The 18708-nt window shown below is 40.3% G+C and overlaps 1 protein-coding gene across 2 annotated transcripts; it reads left to right on the forward strand.

Moving 5' to 3' along the window:
- On the forward strand, positions 1-15771 carry LOC105464774 (protein PPP5D1-like). Of its 2 annotated transcripts, XM_071085574.1 has the most exons (4): positions 7-135; positions 8083-8200; positions 13654-13719; positions 15637-15771. In XM_071085574.1, exons 1-4 carry the CDS (start codon positions 61-63, stop codon positions 15651-15653), a joined length of 276 nt encoding a protein of 91 aa, XP_070941675.1. In that variant the 5' UTR covers positions 7-60; the 3' UTR covers positions 15654-15771. The 2 variants fall into 2 exon arrangements, 1 of the variants encoding a protein (XP_070941675.1); XR_011617044.1 differs by lacking the exon at positions 13654-13719 and having other exon boundaries at positions 1-135.
- Positions 15772-18708: the final 2937 nt, after the last annotated feature.

Genomic DNA, 18708 nt, shown 5'->3' on the forward strand with positions numbered 1-18708 from the left:
TAAGGAACAGGTGTGTGTGCTAGTGGTCAAGAGAGCAGCAAACAGCAGTGGCCTGCTGTCATGGAAACAGCCTGGTATCCTAGCAACAAGCATATTCATTTGCCTGGCCTGCCCTGTGGAGTTCTGTCAACACAGGTAAAGGGTTTATCCTTTCCACAGAACTTGAGTGACAGCCTTTCTACTCCAGAGTAAAGCTACACCTATATATGTAAATCTGGAAGTAGAGGGGAAGGCGAATTTTTCCGCCAAGGAGCCAGTGGCTTGGGGGCTGCAGGACAGCAAAGTGGGAGTTAAATGTACTCATCTATTCTTCATCTAGATAGGCTAGAAATAGGTCTCTTTCTGTATTTGTTGGCTCTCTTAATGGCAGGATTGAAAATTCAGTGGCAGTGGCTAAAACCATGACCTATGGCTCTGCTCCGGGCTGCCCTTCTTTGGGTTAAAAAGTGCAGTCTTTTCCCAAAACTTCATTTGACCTCGCATGTTCCTGTGTTTTAAGCCACAAAGACTATGGGGAAGAGGGCAGGACATATCTGGGTAGTGATTTGAAGGTTGTAGCTTCTCTTTTTCCATATATTTTCATTGTAATCCCTAAATTCTATGAGAAGATTGAGAATATTTTTGATCTGGAAAATGTCTAAAATATCTCATGAGACCCATAGGAAATCTCAAATTATTGGAACCCAGTTTGGGATAGCAAGCATCCTGCACTATGGCATAATAGAGGGAAAATTTTCTAGTTCAGGACAGGAATTCGAGAGGATTTATACCCTGACTTATTTTTTAAAAAATACTTTCCTCTCTCTATATCTCCCTTTCTCCATTTTTTCCCACATTTATTTACTGTGTGCTAGGAATTATTCAAAGCATAGTGAATCACAATGGTTTTTCTATAATTCTAGAGATGTGCAAAAATTGTAGGCATCCACAAGCAAATGTTGAATTTCAATTCAGGGCTGACAAATTCAATATTAGATCAGATATGTCCTCAGGGAGCTAGATGAACTGGGAATTTTATTGTTGTCAGTTGGGGGATGTGTTAGGCCATTCTTGCACTGCTATGAAGAAAGACTTGAGACTGGATAAATTATAAAGAAAATAGGTTTAATTGGCTTAGAGTTCTGCAGGCTGTACAAGCATAGCACCAGCATCTGCTTGACTTCTGGGGAGGCCTCAGGGAGCTTTTACTCACGGGACAAGGCAAAACAGGAGAAGGTACCTTACATGGTGAAAGCAGGAGCAAGAGAGAGAGAGTTCAGGGGGAGGCGCCACACACTTTTAAACAGTCAGATCTCATGAGGGCTCACTCACTATCGTGAGGACGGCACCAAGATGATAGAACTAATTCATTCGTGAGAAATCCACCACCATGATTGAATCACCTCCCATCCCACCAGGACCCACCTCCAACACTGGGGATTACAATTCAACCCAAGTTTTAGAGGGGACACATATCCAAAGTATATCAGCAGCTAAGACTTTTCAATAGATTCTCAATAAACTTTATTCAAAAAAAGATTTCTCCTAAAAGATAATCCATCCATCTTGGGTTTTTTTTGGGTTTTGTTTGTTTGTTTTGAGACAGGGTCTCACTCAGTCACCCCAGGCTGAAGTACAGTGGTGCGATCTCAGCTCACTGCAACCTCCGCCCCCTGGGTTCAAGTGATTCACACCTTAGCCACCTAAGTAGCTGGCATTATAGGGGTGTGCCACGAAGGGCAGCTAATTTTTGTGTGTTGGTTTGTTTGTTTTGAGACAGAGTCTCACTCTGTCGCCCAGGTTAGAGGGCAGTGGCATGGTCTTGGCTCACTGCAACCTGTGCCTCCTGAGTTCAAGCAATTCTCCTGCCTCAGCCTCCCGAGTAGCTGGGACTACGGGCATGGACCACCAAGCCTGGCTAATTTTCTGTATTTTTAGCAGAGGCGGAATTTCATTATGTTAGCCAGGCTGGTCTCAAATGCCTGATCTCAGATGATCCACCTGCCTTGACCTGCCAAAGTGCTGGGATTACAGGCGTGAACCACTGCACCCGGCCATTTTTGTGTGTGTGTGTTTTTTTCTTTTTTTTTTTTTTTTGGTAGAGACAGGGTTTTGTCATGTTGTCCAAGATGGTCTCAAACTCCTGGCCTCAAGCAATCTGCCCACCTCGGCCTCCCAAAATGTTGGGTTATAGGTGTGAGCCACTCCACCCAGCTGAGAATCCATCTTCTAAATAAGAAATAGAGTATATTGAGAATGAATATTTTTCTCCTGCTTTGTATGTGTGTTTATATACACACACATACACACACATATAGTTTTAATGATGGAATTAAAATAACTTAAATACAGGACTTAAATCAAACTTTTATTCTCTTAGAATGGTTCTACTCTTTTATCAGTTGATGTCAATTTAGTAGTCACATAAACATATATATAAAATGTTTTAAAGTTTCATAAGAAAACCACAAAAGACCAAAAATAAAATCACTGGCAGGGCACCGTGGCTCACGCCTGTAATCCCAGCACTTTGGGAGGCTGAGGCAGGCAGATAGCTTGAGTTCAGGAGTCTGAGACCAGCCTGGGCAACATGGTGAGAACCGATCTCTACTAAAAATACAAAAAAAAAAAAAAAAATCTGGGCATGGTGGTACACGCCTGTGGTCCTAGCTAATCAAGGGGCTGAGGTAGGAGGATTGATTGAGCCTGGGGGGCAGAGGTTGCAGAGAGCTAAGATTGTGTCACTGCACTCTAGCCTGAGTGACAGAGTGAGAACTTGTCTCAAAAAATTAAATAAAACAACAAAAACAAAATCACTTTCATAATAAATTAGTTTTTCTTAGTTTCAAAGGAAATTCAGGCTTTCATTTTGACTCAAAATGGTGATACATAAAATTCTTATAAATTATTATTTGCAAGCCAATAAGGAGAGTAATGAAATAAATTATAAAAGTTCAAGTGGATGCCTGAAAAATGCTTTTGTAACTCAGGAGATAATTGTTTTTTAGACAGAGTCTCGCTCTGTCACCCAGGCTGGAGTGCAGTGGCTCAATCTCAGCTCATTGCAAGCTCCACCTCCCGGGTTCATGCCAGTCTCCTGCCTCAGCCTCCCGAGTAGCTGGGACTACAGGTGTGCACCACCATACCTGGCTAATTTTTTTGTATTTTTAGTAGAGATGGGGTTTCAGTGTGTTAGCTAGGATAGTCTCGATCTCCTGATCTCCTGACCTCATGATCCATCTGCCTCGGCCTCCCAAAGTGCTGCGATTACAGGTGTGAGCCACCATGCCCAGCCACTCAGGAGATAATTGTTTATACATCGTGCAACTATATTGTTATTTATTTATTTATTTTTGAGATGGAGTCTCACTCTGTCGCCCAGGCTGGAGTGCAGTGGCCCAATCTTGGCTCACTGCAAGCTCTGCCTCCCGGGTTCACGCCATTCTCCTGCCTCAGCCTCCCCAGCAGCTGGGACTACAGGCACCTGCCGCCACGCCCGGCTAATTTTTGTATTTTTAGTAGAGATGGGGCTTCACTGTGTTAGCCAGGATGGTCTTGATCTCCTGACCTTGTGATTCACCCACTTCAGCCTCCCAAGGTGCTGGGATTAGAGGCGTGAGCCACCGCGCCCGGCCATTGTTATTGTTATTGCAACTCAGGCTTTTAGAATGAAGTCTTACATAGAAAAAATTATATCCTACCTCTAAGTTGGTAACCAACCATGAATTTAGAGATTAATTTCAGTATAATATTTCAACCGATTACTTTTAATTAAGTAGTAAAAGGAAAGTACAAACAGATGAGATATGCTTTTTTTTTGGCGTTTGATTGGCAAGAGACCAAAAAAACAAATTATGCATGGTGCATGTTTCAGCAAAGTATAAGGAGACACCAGGAAATAAATTACAGGTAAAGCTAATCAATACAAGGGCAGGGAGTCTTGAAGAAGATAGCAAAAGAAAGATTTTGTTAGAAGTGAATATGAGGGGGGCCGGGCGCGGTGGCTCAAGCCTGTAATCCCAGCACTTTGGGAGGCCGAGACGGGCGGATCGCAAGGTCAGGAGATCGAGACCATCCTGGCTAACCCGGTGAAACCCCGTCTCTACTAAAAAATACAAAAAAACTAGCCAGGCGAGGTGGCGGGCGCCTGTAGTCCCAGCTGCTCGGGAGGCTGAGGCAGGAGAATGGCGTGAACCCGGGAGGGGGAGCTTGCAGTGAGCTGAGATCCGGCCACTGCACTCCAGCCTGGGCGACAGAGCAAGACTCCGTCTCAAAAAAAAAAAAAAAAAAAAAAGTGAATATGAGGAAAGTTATAAATGTGCACATTGTTAATAGCCCAAATGCAAAAATACATTTTAAGTAATGCCCTTAATTAAATGTAAATAGCAAACTTAGTAGTTACGTCAACTTCTTTCTTAGTAACATGTTTAAAGCAGATTACAAATCTCCTAGTAACAATGTAGCCGCAGTCCTTCTTGAAAAAAAAAATTGCTTCTCTGTTGGTTCTGAAAGACAATATATTTCTAGAAATGAAATTTGCTACCAATGAGGTCTTATTTTGTAGGCGAATTATGTGAATTTTGACTTGCAGTATGCTTGTTGAAAGTACACTTAATTTTCCAAAGGAGAGTTCTCCACAAGGTTAAACAAAAGGTTTAACAAAAGTTTGAAAGTCCTGCTAAAGATTTCCTAAGAGCTGTCATCTCGCTTGCTTCCATTTTACTTCTGCTTCTCTGTGGTCACTATTACTGTGCAGGAAGCAATTTTGCAAGCATTTATGTGGCTGTGAGCCATGTATGAGTCAATTAGATTGCCTATTTTTTAAATCTCTCTAACAGTTTATAAAACAGACTAACCCCTTCGCTCGCACTGCATCTGACTTGGATTCTGCCCTTTTGAGGAAGAATACATTGGACAAAAAAAAAAAAAAAGGCATCTGACTGAGATGAGGACAGAAAGTATCAAACTCTTCTCCCTCTTCTCCCTTTAAAAATGCTCTATAAGGCCGGACATGGTGGCTCATGCCTACAATCCCAGCACTTTGGGAGGTGGAGGATCACTTGAGCCCAGGAGGTCGAGACCAGCCTGGGCAATATAGTGAGACCCTGTCTCTAAACAGCAACAACAACAAAAACAAAAAACAAAAGCTATACAAACTCCTGCGAGTTATTTGAAACGCACATACAATGCTCAGATAACAGCGATTCTTTAGTAACAGGTCATCGTCAGCCCCTTAGTCTTCCAGATTTGTTTATTTTAGGATGACTTAGCTGCATTACAAATAACTTTCCATAAGAAATCCCCCTTCCATGAATGCAGGTCTGTACAGATAGAAGAGAAAGTGCTGTGATATAACAGCCTCCTCAGTATCCCTCTAGGCCAGTATAACTAAGCTAAATATAATGGACTAATAAAAATGGGTAATACAGAAAGAGGAGGTAGAATACTTTTTTTTTTTTTTTTTTTTTTTTTTTTGAGACGGAGTCTCACTTTTCACCCAGGCTGGACTGCAGTGGCGCGATCTCGGCTCACTGCAAGCTCCACCTCCTGGGTTCATGCCATTCTCCTGCCTCAGCCTCCTGAGTAGCTGGGACTACAGGCACCCACCACCACAGCCGGCTAATTTTTTGTATTTTTAGTGGAGACGGGGTTTCACCATGTTAGCCAGGATGGTCTCGATTCCAGACCTCGTGATCCGCCCGCCTCAGCCTCCCAAAGTGCTGGGATTACAGGTGTGAGCCACTGTGCCCAGCCGAATAAAAATATTTTTAATATCCTTTGGGGGCAGCAGTTTTGCCTTCCTTCCTTTTTTTCTTCCTTCCTTCTGCCTTTCATTTCTGTGTGCTGATGTGGCTAATTTTTTTTTTTTTTTTGAGATGGAGTCTTGCTCTGTGGCCCAGGCTGGAGCGCAGTGGTGTGATCTCCACTCACTGCAAGCTCTGCCTCCCGGGTTCATGCCATTCTCCTGCCTCAGCCTCCCGAGTAGCTGGGACTACAGGCGCCTGCCACCACGCTCGGCTAATTTTTTGTATTTTTTAGTAGAGACGGGGTTTCACTGTGTTAACCAGCATGGTCTCAATCTCCTGACCTTGTGATCTGCCCGCCTCGGCCTCCCAGACTGCTGGGATCACAGGTGTGAGCCACCGTGCCTGGCCTGATGTGGCTAATATTAGTTTGCATTCCCTGAGCACAGAGCAGATGCCAAGGTTACTTGTGATGAGAAGTAAACAAATAATGTGCTGAAAAAAATTCACCTGGAATGTCTGCCTCATGTGTTTTCATCATAAGAACTTACTTGGCCTACCTTGATAATTGGATGCTATTTTATTCTACATATGCCATCTATATTGGGCCTTCAGCAATTGATGTTGACTATTTAGCTAAATAGGAACGGAGACTGGACCTCATTCTACTCATCATTGCAGCCTGAGAATTTAGCAGAGTATGACATAGACTAGGCATTCAATAAATACTAAGGGATGAAGTGACTTTGGTTTAGTTTTTCTCATCATTTACACATGCAGATGAATAAAGAAAACTGCACTGCAATAGTTCATGCTAAAATTAGTTGCCCTTCCTCAAACACACCATGTTCTTTATATCTCCCTGTATTTCCACCCATTGTTTACTCAAGTAAACTTCTTTTAGCCAACCTTTTACCTATACCTTCCTACTTTAGATTCCTATTTAGCCCTCAATTTTTAGATGACACAAAATTGTGATGTTTCTTCCTACACACGGTGCACAGCATCTCATCCAGACTGCTCTCTTATGATGTTGTGATGGCTTATTGGCCTAAAAGGATGCTCTCTCCCTAATCTATTCATACCTTAAAGGAAGGTGGGATGGTTAATTTTATATGATGGCTTGACCGGGATACAAGATGCCCAGGTAGCTGGTCAAGCATTATTTCTGGGTGTGTAGAGGGTATATCTGGAGAGATTAGCATTGGAATAAGTGGACTCAACAAAGCAGAAGGCCTTCCCCATTTTGGGTGGGCATCAGCTAATCTTGAGGACTTGAATACAACAAAATTGTGGTGGAAGGTTGAATTCACTCTCTGACTGACTGCTTAGGCTAGGACATTTATCTTCCCCTGCCATCAGTGCTCCTGATTCTCAGGCCTTTGAATCTGGTCTGGAATCTACACCATCATCTTACTGGCACTCAGGATCTTTGAACTACACCACTGCCTCTCCTGGGTTTCCAGCTGGTAGATGGCAGATCATGGGGCTTCTCAGTGCCCATCATCACATAAGCCAATTCCTCATAATACATTTCTTCAGCCGGGCGCGGTGGCTCAAGCCTGTAATCCCAGCACTTTGGGAGGCCGAGACGGGTGGATCACGAGGTCAGGAGATCGAGACCATCCTGGCGAACACGGTGAAACCCCATCTCTACTAAAAAATACAAAAAAACTAGCCGGGCGAGGCGGCGGGCGCCTGTAGTCCCAGCTACTCAGGAGGCTGAGGCAGGAGAACGGCGTAAACCCGGGAGGCGGAGCTTGCAGTGAGCTGAGATCCGGCCACTGCACTCCAGCCCGGGCGACAGAGCCAGACTCCGTCTCAAAAAAAAAAAAAAAAAAAAAAAAAAAAGGGAAATCAACTATCGAAAAACAAAAACAAACAAAAAATAGAGGAGGCCGGGCATGGTGGCTCCCGCCTGTAATCCCAGCACTCTGAAAGGCTGAGGCGGGTGGATCACCTGAGGTCAGGAGTTTGAGACCAGCCTGACCAACATGGAAAAACCCCACCTCTACTAAAAATACAAAATTAGTCGGGCTTGGTGGTGTATGCCTGTAATCCCAGTTACTCGGGAGACTGAGGCAGGAGAATCGCTTGAACCCAGGAGGCGGAGGTTGCGGTGAGCCGAGATGGCGCCATGGCACTCCAGCCTGGGCAACAAGAGCAAAACTCCATCTCAAAAAAAAAAAAATATATATATATATATATGTATATAGGTGTATAGAGGTATCTTGCTGTTGTTTTAATTTTCATTTTCCTAATAACACATGATGTTGGCACCTTTTAATATGTTTATTTGCCATCTGCATGTCTTCTTTGGTGAGGTATCCATTCAGTGTTTCTTTGATTTTTGAGACAGGGTCTCACTCTATCACCAAGGCTGGAGTGCAGTAGCATGATCACTGCTCACCGCAACCTCCACCTCCTAGGCTCAGGCCATCCTCCCACCTCAGCCTCCGGAGTAGCTGGGACTACAGGTGAGCACCACCACGCCCGGTTAATTTTCGTATTTTTCTTTTTTTTGAGACGGGGTCTCGCTCTGTCCCCCAAGCTGGAATTCAGTGGCTCACTGCAAGCTCCGCCTCCGGGTTCACGCCATTCTCCTGCCTCAGCCTCCCGAGTAGCTGGGACTACAGGTGCCCGCCACCGCACCTGGCTAGTTTTTTTGTATTTTTTTAGTAGAGACGGGGTTTCACCGGGTTAGCCAGGATGGTCTCGATCTCCTGACCTCGTGATCCACCCGTCTCGGCCTCCCAAAGTGCTGGGATTACAGGCTTGAGCCACCGCGCCCGGCCAATTTTCGTATTTTTCTAATAGCGATGGGGTTTCACCATGTTGCCCAGGCTGGTGTTTTTATATATATATAAATATATGTTTATATATATATGTATAAAATATAAATATATATGTCTATATATGTATGCATACATATGTATATGTGTATGTATACATATATGTGTATATATGTGTGTATGTATACATATATGTATATGTGTATGTATACATATATGTGTGTGTGTATATATATATAGAGGAAACTTAAATGCATATTACTAAGTGAAAGAAGCCAACAATCTAAAAAGGCTACATACTTTTTGATTTCAATTATATGACATCCTGGAAAAGGTAAAACTATGGAGATAGTAAAACAGATTGATGGTTGCCAAGGGTTTGTGGGGAGGGGATAATAAATAGGCAGAGTACAGAAGATTTATGGGGCAGTGAAATTATTCTGTATGATACTAAAAAAATTCTATAGAACATAAAACATTGAATGAACCTTAATGTAAACTATGGCTGATGATGTGTAAGTGTATGTTCATTGATTGCAACAAATGTGCCATTCTGGTGTGGAATGTTGATAGTGGGGGAGGCTGTGTATGTTGGGGAGTGGGAAGGGTACAAGGGAACCCTCTGTACTTTTTGCTCAATTTTGTTGCGAATATAAAACTGTTCTGGCTGGGTGTGGTGGCTCATGCCTGTAATCCCAGCACTTTGGGAGGCCGACGCGGGCGGATCACAAGGTCAGGAGTTCGAGACCAGCCTGGTCCATATGGTGAAGCACCATCTCTACTAAAAATACAAAAAAAAAAAAAAGAAGCCAGGCATGGTGGCACATGCCTGTAATCCCAGCTACTGGGGAGGCTGAAGCAGGAGAATTGCTTGAACCTGGGAGGCAGAGGTTGCAGTGAGCCGAGATTGCACCACTGCACTCCAGCCTGGGCGACAGAGGGAGACTCCATCTAAAAAAAAAAAAAGTAAAACTGCTCTAAAATATAAAGTCTATTAAACAAAAAGCAAAACACAATATTAAGAAGGCCAATGGGCCACTATAAAGGAAGCAAAACATCTAGATCAAGGGACAGCCTCGTTAAATTTTAAAACAATGAGGACAAAGAAAAAAAAAATCCTAAAACCTTCCAGAGAATTAAAAAACAAAAGTGTCAAGAATCAGAACAGGGCTGGGCGCAGTGGCTCATGCCTGTGATCCCAGCACTTTGGGAGGCCGAGGTGGATGGCTCACTTGAGGTCAGGAGTTTGAGACCAGCCTGGTCAACCCGGGAGGTGGAGGTTTCTGTGAGCCGAGATCATGCCATTGCACTCCAGCCTGGGCAACAAGATTGAAACTCCATCTCAAAAAAAATCAGAATAGCACTGGACTTCTCAATAGTAACCTGGGATGGTAAAAGACAATGGAGCAATGCCCTCAAAAATCTTAGGGAGAATTACTTCTAAATTAACATTTCATACCCAGCCAAAGCAACAGTCAAGTGGAAGAAGAGGAAAGTAAAGATGTTTTCCATCATACAAGTTTCATAGAAAAGAGACAAAGAAAATCACTGGGCAGTTGATGATTAGAGTTCACTAGGCATAATGGAAATTAGTCCAAATGGAAGTAGGTGGATAGCAGGCTTAAAAAGGGATGTCTCCAAGGGAAAGGTGAAATTGATAGATAAGTCAATGTGTGTGAATTTATCAGGGAAGAAATAATATAGGTAAAAAGAAAATTAAACAAATAAGCAAGGCAATAATTAACTAGAAGAAACACAAAAAATTATGAAAAATGCAATCATAATACACCATAAATTAGATGTGAATAATTAACACAGTTTAAATACTATATATTGCTAACCAAAAATTATGTGCAGGGTGTGTATTAATCCAGGTGCTTTAAGAAGCATATGCCAAGAAGGAATTAGATGTGAGAGAACATGGAGAGGAAGCTGAGGGAGGCCTGGAGAGCCATCAGACGTCTCTGCATGTCTATGTGAGTGAAGGAGAGGAGTTTCATAGCCTGTAATCAAAATCTAAAGAAAGGTCAGCAAGCACATTGCAAAATCCTTGAACTAAAGCTCTTGGCCAGAGGAGCCCTGTCTTCCAGGCATGAGCCTTCCTTAGTATGTCTGTTATACTCAGTTTTTAGTTAGGAGCAGCCTGTAGGAAGCATGGCCCCAGTGTGCATGGCAGCAATGGATTTCAGAGCCCACAGTCAACTGTCAATTATGTTCCCTGCTGTTGGAGAAATGAGAGGCACATTATCAGGGCTACTCTAGGATGAATCTAAAGACTACCATTTTCTATTTAAGCCCCGTAAAGCTATTTGACTTTAAAAATTAGATAAATGTATAGTTTTAATAAAAATAAAATATTAATGGGCACCATAGCATGCACCTGTAGTCCCAGCTACCCAGAGGCTGAAGCAGTAGGATCACTTGAGCCCAGGAGTTCAAGGGTGTAGACAGCAATGATCATGCCTGTGAATAGCTACTTCATTCCATCCTGAGCAATATAGGAAGACCCTATTCCTTAAAATAAATGAAATAATTCCAATCTTCCAGGTCGGTTAAAAAAAAATAAATGAAATGTTAAAATGTCAAAAGGAATTTAAAACTGCTATTTGTGAGTCATTTAGGGTGCTTTACAGCATGTCTAAGCTTGATTTCTTAGCCACTCAGAGATGCTTCAGATTTTCAAAAATTTTCATACTTCTATCATGTATTATAATAGATGCTGTAGAAGGATTCATGTAGAAGAATAACATACTTCTATTAAGATAAAAGAACTATATTCTGTCAAGGGGGCAAAAAACAACAAAAAAACATAGATATACTCATGAGGTATCAATGTGAATATATACACCATATGTTTTTGAAAATCCCTTAAAAGTATAAGTCTTTGGTGGTTTATACTTGATACCAGAGAAGGGAATACCTTCCTAGCTTCCTCTTTTAATACAATTAAAAATAATACAAATTCTTTACTTGTATATTCACACACACATGAATACACACAAACACATTGTGTGTATTCGCAGATTATGAAGTCAGAGACCCAGGTTAAAATTATGTTCTGTCACATATCTAGTTCCTGACATGGCACAAGTTAATTCATATTCTGAGGCTCAGCATCTTTATCTGTAAAATGGAAATATGTTAGTGGATTATGTTAAATAAAATGAGATAATCAGATAAAATCTAGAATTGTACAAGGCACATAGGCTTTACTAAATCTTGATAAATATAATAAATAGTCATTAGAATTATAAATATTAACTATTAGGATTATATTCATCCAACACCTCACTCTGATGTTTTATTCAAGTTGTGAAGTTTAAAATAAATGTCTTAGTGAAATACCTATATTTGTCTTTTAACTACAAAAAACATAAAAAGTTCTTTTAATTAACATTTTAAATCTTTTGGAGTGCTTCAATTTAAAAATATGGTCATTAGTTTTTAATAGAGAGCAACTGAATAATGAATACTGATATCCATTCCGAAACTGGAATATGAATTCTCATATTTTTAAATATGAATAGTTTGTAAACTTATATATTTATTTCTTTGTGTTTCTATCTTTCACAAATGCCAATCCTTCGTCACTATGAATGTATTTCTTCCTGTCCCAATTGCCTGTTTAATGCAAAATGTGCAAAACTCCTATTTAGAGTGCAAGCAATTGAGAAAATCAAATAACTGAAAATCTCCTACACTTCATATTTGCAAGCAATCCTCCCACTTTGGCCTCTCAGGGTGCTGGGCATGAGCTACCAAGCCTGGATAATAAATTATCTTAAAATATAATTTGTTATATTTTAATTATTTTGTCAACCTCACATATTTCAAAAAAACACGTATACTTTATATGCAGACTTTATTATTTATTATTATTATTATGGACTCAGAGTGCAGTGGCATGATCTTGGCTCACTACAACCCCTGCCTCCCAGATTCAAGTGATTCTCCTGCCTCAGCCTCCCAAGTAGCTGGGACTACAGGCACGTGCTGCCACGCCTGGCTAATTTTTTGTATTTTAGTAGAGACAGGGTTTCACCATGTTGCTCAGGCTGGTCTTGAACTCCTGAGCTCAGGCAATCTGCCCGCCTCAGCCTCCCAAAGTGCTAGGATTACAGGCATGAGTCACTGCGCCCAGTGCATACAGACTTTAAAACTATGTTTTGCATAGATGAATTACACAGTGAGGCTATATCTGCAACTGGCCTTGTCTGCAGCTATATATATGTAGCTTGCAAATATGAAGTGTAGGAGATTTTCAGTTATTTGATTTTCTCAACTGCTTGCACTCTAAATATATATATATATATCTTGAGCTACAGTGATGATTAGATACGAATTCTGAGAACTTCAACACTGGTATCTAGGGGCAATATATGTTATAAATAGTGGAGCAAAGATTTTTACCTTTTCAATTTAGTCTTTAAAAGATAAGGTGCACCGGCCGGGCGCGGTGGCTCAAGCCTGTAATCCCAGCACTTTGGGAGGCTGAGACGGGTGGATCACGAGGTCAGGAGATCGAGACCATCCTGGCTAACACGGTGAAACCCCGTCTCTACTAAAAAAAAATGCAAAAAACTAGCCGGGCGAGGTGGTGGGCACCTGTAGTCCCAGCTACTCGGGAGGCTGAGGCCGGAGAATGGCATGAACCCAGGAGGCAGAGCTTGCAGTGAGCTGAGATCCGGCCACTGCACTCCAGCCTGGGTGACAGAGCAAGACTCCGTCTCAAAAAAAAAAAAAAAAAAAAAAAAAAAAAAAAAGGTTAAGGTGTACCATGTATATTCGTGGAAATATTTTGTGTACTTAAAATACCTTTAAATAAACACAGCTACATAGAAAATAATGTGGATGGATTTGATCATCTTGTCGAAAATAGAAAGCAGAGGAGAAAATATAAAGGATAAAGGACTTTTAAAAATAATTTACTGAAATGCCAACTGCCTCTCTTCATAAAGGAAACAAGCAATTGGAAAGAAATATAAGCCAAATAAACATATCAACTTTTTCAATTAAAACTAAATTATTAAGGTGATAAATCATATTGGTGCATATAAAAAGCAACATTAACAACTAACATTTACTTAGAATTTTGCAGGTGTATTAAATTCTTTCCAATCAATTATCTTATTTCTCAGAACAATTCCCTGCAGGATGCATTATAATCCACATATGCCAGAAGAGAAATCTGAGACTCAGAAGAGGTACTCCCCATTTTCATCAGTTAACATTTCTGCCAAATCTCACCAAAGACAGTGTTCTCTTTCTTTAGCAGTAAGGACTGTTTTGTGATTTGTAGCATTGGGTTTGTTTGTTTTTGTTTTTAAGTTTTTTTAGACAGGAGACTGAGGTGGAAGGATTGTACACACACACACACACAAAATTACTCGGGCATGGTGGCACCAGCTCCTGGGGAGGCTAAGGCAGGAGGAACGCCTGAGCCGGAGAGGTCAAGGCTGCAGTGAGTTGTGATGGCACCACTGCACTCCAGCTTGGGCAACAGAGTGAGACCCTGTCTCTAAAATAAATAAACAAAAGTGTGTATGTGTGTGTGTTTTAAAGAAAATAACAGTCATGAATAAGTAACAAGGGATACTATTTCCTACACCAATTACACAGCAAGCTATGCTGGCTTACGCTGCCTTGTTAGGACTAAAAACACCCTAACAAAACTCTGCGCTATCCTGAGGTCCAGAAATAGATATCAGTTGATCCTGGCTCCCTCAGGAATTTAGGTTGGCATTTAGGGAGTGGGAGTGTGTGTACTCCGGCATTAGGGGTCACTCTGGTAGTTCTATTGATGTTTGCTGGGAGAACATTAGTTTCCAAGAAGTATAAGACAAGAAAGCAGGCTAGAGGTCCCAAAATGAAAGGAAAAACACACAACAGAGGGTTTTGTATAGGATTTCAAACTTCAATCTACGATTCCCACTACCCGCCATAGAATGATTTCTAAAATTTTTCTCTTTTGCTAATGTGAGAATTCCTTGTATTTGGAGGTTATATATTTCAGTCACTACACAGCTTTCCACTTGTTGTGCAAGTCAAATAGTTCTGTTTTTAGAAACATGTAAACCACTGTAGTTTCTGACTAAATTAGATTAAGATATGTGACTGGGGAATGTGAGATGGAGTACTTCCAGTTCATGAATCTGGATAGCTTATATTAAAGGAGATTTGGAAAAAGAAGTAAAGTTTGAGTATCCCTTCTCCAAAGTGTTTGGCCCAAGAAATGTTTCAGATTTTGTATTTTGTATTTTTTTCAGATTTTGTAATATACACATACACATAATGAGATATCTTGGGCATGGGACCCAAATCTAAGCATGAAATTCATTTATGTTTCATATACACATTATATACATAGAATGAAGGTAATTTAATACAATATTTTATTTTATTTTTATTTTTTTGAAATTAAGTCTCACTCTATCACCCAGGCTGAAGTGCAGTGGTGCCATCTCAGCTCACTGCAACCTCTGCCTCCTCGACTCAAGCAATTCTCCCATCTCAGCCTCTCGAGTAGGTGGGACTACACATAGATACCATCATGCCCAGCTGATTTTTTGTATTTTTAGTAGAGACAGGGTTTCTCCATGTTGGCCAGGCTGGTCTTAAACTCCTGACCTCAGGTGATCTGCCTGCCTTGGCCTCCCAAAGTGCTGGGATTACAGGCGAGAGCCACTGTGCCTGGCCTAACACAATATTTTAAATAATTTTGTTCATGAAACAAAGTTGGGTACACTGAACCATCAGAAAGCAAAGGTGCCCCTCTCGCAGCCACCCATGTGGATGGTCTGTAGTGGTTTGGCATCACTGTCATTTCTGACTCTGAATTCATATGCTACCAATAAACAATCATTTTCTTACGCTTATTCACACATGAGTACCTAATAGAAAAAAAAAAAAGACATATCATTAATACTGAAAATGATATGACATATCACTAATGGCGAAAAAATACTGTGCACAGGGTAACAAAACAGCACAGCAGCACCACCAGAATACTTGGATCAGCTGTTCAACAACAGCATGAAAAACAGCGGCAGGCTTTCAATCTCAACCCACCATGCTGTGTTTTGACTAAAAGGTAACTGTACACTGTATTTTATTTTTTTTAGGTGAGAAGAAATATTAGAAGCAGTCAAGAGACCAGCCAGTGGGTCCTCTAGGGATGAGGAGGCATTCTGAATAGACTGGGTTGTACTCCTATGTTCTGACTGCAACCCATCCATGGAGTCAAGTGTGGAATTTTCCATTTGTGGTGTAATGTCAGCACTCCAAAAGTTTCAGATTTTGGAGCACTTCGAATTTCAGATTTTCAGATTAGGAATGCTCAACCTGCATTATTATGAATGAAGTGGAACATTGCATAATTAAAATATGTAACACATTAAAGATGTAACAATCCTAAATGTGTGTGTACCTAACAATAGGGCTTCAAAATACATGAAACAAAAGCTAAAAGAACTAAAGGAAAAATAAAGAAATCTGCATTTATACATGCAGACATCAACACTTCTTAGAAATCAATAGAAGGGGCCGGGCGCGGTGGCTCAAGCCTGTAATCCCAGCACTTTGGGAGGCCGAGGCGGGTGGATCACGAGGTCAGGAGATCGAGACTATCCTGGCTAACATGGTGAAACCCCGTCTCTACTAAAAATACAAAAAACTAGCCGGGCGTGGTGGCGGGCGCCTGTAGTCTCAGCTACTTGGGAGGCTGAGGCGGCAGAATGGCGTGAACCCGGGAGGCGGAGCTTGCAGTGAGCCGAGATCACGCCACTGCACTCCAGCCTGGGAGACACAGCGAGACTCCGTCTCAAAAAAAAAAAAAAAAAAAAAAGGAAATCAATAGAAGGATTTAATTACAAATTAGTAGGATATAAAAGAACACTACTATCAATTAAGTTAACCATATTAGCTTTTTTAAAATAATATTTTACCCAACATCAACAGATTACACAATCTTTCCAAATGTACACGGGACATTAACCAAGATAGACCATACTCTGGACCATAAAACAAATATTAACAAGTTTAAAGAATTAAAAGCATACACAGAATAGGCAATTTCATAGAGACAGAAAATAGACTAGTGGTTACACGAGGTTGGGGGAAATGGCATGCTATTGTTTTAACGAGTACAGAGCTTCTGTTGATGATGAAAATGTTCTGGAAATGGTTATAATGATTACACAACATTGTAAATGTGCTTAATGCCACTGAGTTGTGAATTTGAAAATGACAAATTTTATATAATGGTTATTAAAAAAAAATCCACTGAGGAAAAAAATCCATATACATCATCTATTCTTTCACCAGAACAAGATTAAACAAGAAAACAATAGGACGATATCAGGAAAATCCTCAAATATTCTGAAGTTGAACCACATACTTCTAAATAAACCATGTGCCAAAGAGAAATTTCAAGGAAATTAGAAAATATTTTGAATTGAATAAAAATAAAAACAAATAAAATAAATAAAAACACATTTAAAAAATCAAAATTTGTGGGCTGCAGCCAACACTTAAAGGAAAACTTACAATACAGAATATATATATTAGAAAAGAACAAGTGTGTAAAAGTAATAGTCTAAGCTTTGAGCTTAAGAATCTAGAAAAAGGATGAAATAAATGCAAGCATGTAGAAAAAATGAAATAATAAAGATAACAGTGGAAATCAATAAAATTGAAAATAAGGAAATAATAAAACAATGAAATAAAAAGCTGATTCATTGAAAAAACCAGTAAAACGTATAAACCTTAAGCCAAACTGACCAAGAAAAAAGAGAGCAAAGGCAAATTACCAATATTAGGAATGAAAGAGAGGCCATCACTAGAGACACTACCAACATTATAAGGACAATAGGGGAATATAATTTAAAAATTTATTCTCAGAAATATAATAACTTAGAAGAAAAACACAAATTAACAAAGCTCCCTCAAGAAGAAACGGGTAACTTGAAGAACCTTGTGTCTACTTTTAAAAATGAATTTGTGGTTTAAAAGTTTTAACAAGGAAAATTCTAGATTTCCCCAGTGAAGATTTAGGATATTTAAAGATATAACAATTCTACACAAACATAGAAAATAGTAGAGGGCAGGACACTTCCCAGCTCACTGTATGAGTCTAGCACTACTGTGACGGTGAAACAAACCAAAGGAAAGGGAAAAGAAAAAAATAAGAGAGAGAGGGAAAGCTGCACACACACACCCCACAGACACGAGAGAGAGAGAGAATATAAACATAGACACCTAAAATCTTCAAAAATGTTGGCAAATTGAATCCAGCAATTTATTAAAATAATAACACTTAATGACAAGTTATTCAAGAAATGGGATAATGTTGGTTTAATATTTAAAATGTATTTAAAAGTCAAAGTAATTTACCATATCAATGGAATTTTAAAAATCATATGATCATCTCAATACATGAAGAAAAAACATTCATACTTTAATTTCTAAAAAGCCTACCAAACCAAGATGGGAACTTCTCCATTTTAATAGAGGGCACATGTAGCTAACATAATAGTAAATGACTGAATGGTTTCTCCTAATACCAAAAACGAAGGAAGGATGTCTACTCTCATTGCTTCTATTCAACACTGTACTGGAAAGCAAAGCCAGTGCATTAAGACAAGAAAAAGAAATAAAATGAATACAGATTAAAAAATGAATAATTCGGCCGGGCGCGGTGGCTCAAGCCTGTAATCCCAGCACTTTGGGAGGCCGAGACGGGTGGATCACAAGGTCAGAAGATCGAGACCATCCTGGCTAACACGGTGAAACCCCGTCTCTACTAAAAATACAAAAAACTAGCTGGGCGAGGTGGCAGGCGCCTGTAGTCCCAGCTACTCAGGAGGCTGAGGCAGGAGAATGGCGTGAACCCGTGAGGCGGAGCTTGCAGTGAGCTGAGATCCGGCCACTGCACTCCAGCCTGGGCGACAGAGCGAGACTCCGTCTCAAAAAAAAAAAAAAAAAAAGAATAATTCTGTCTCTATTGGCTGACAACATGATCATCTAAATAAAAAACTCCAAGGAATATATAAAACATCTACTGGAATGAGTAAGTGAACTTAGGAAAATCACAAGATTTTTTTTCTTTTTTTTTTTTTTTTCGATTTTATAAACTCCAAAACCCATCACTTGTAAAAATCAAAGGATTTAACGTCAATATACAAACACCAATTGTA

Source organism: Macaca nemestrina, chromosome 19 (genome assembly GCF_043159975.1).
Source record: "Macaca nemestrina isolate mMacNem1 chromosome 19, mMacNem.hap1, whole genome shotgun sequence".
NCBI lineage: Eukaryota > Metazoa > Chordata > Mammalia > Primates > Cercopithecidae > Macaca > Macaca nemestrina.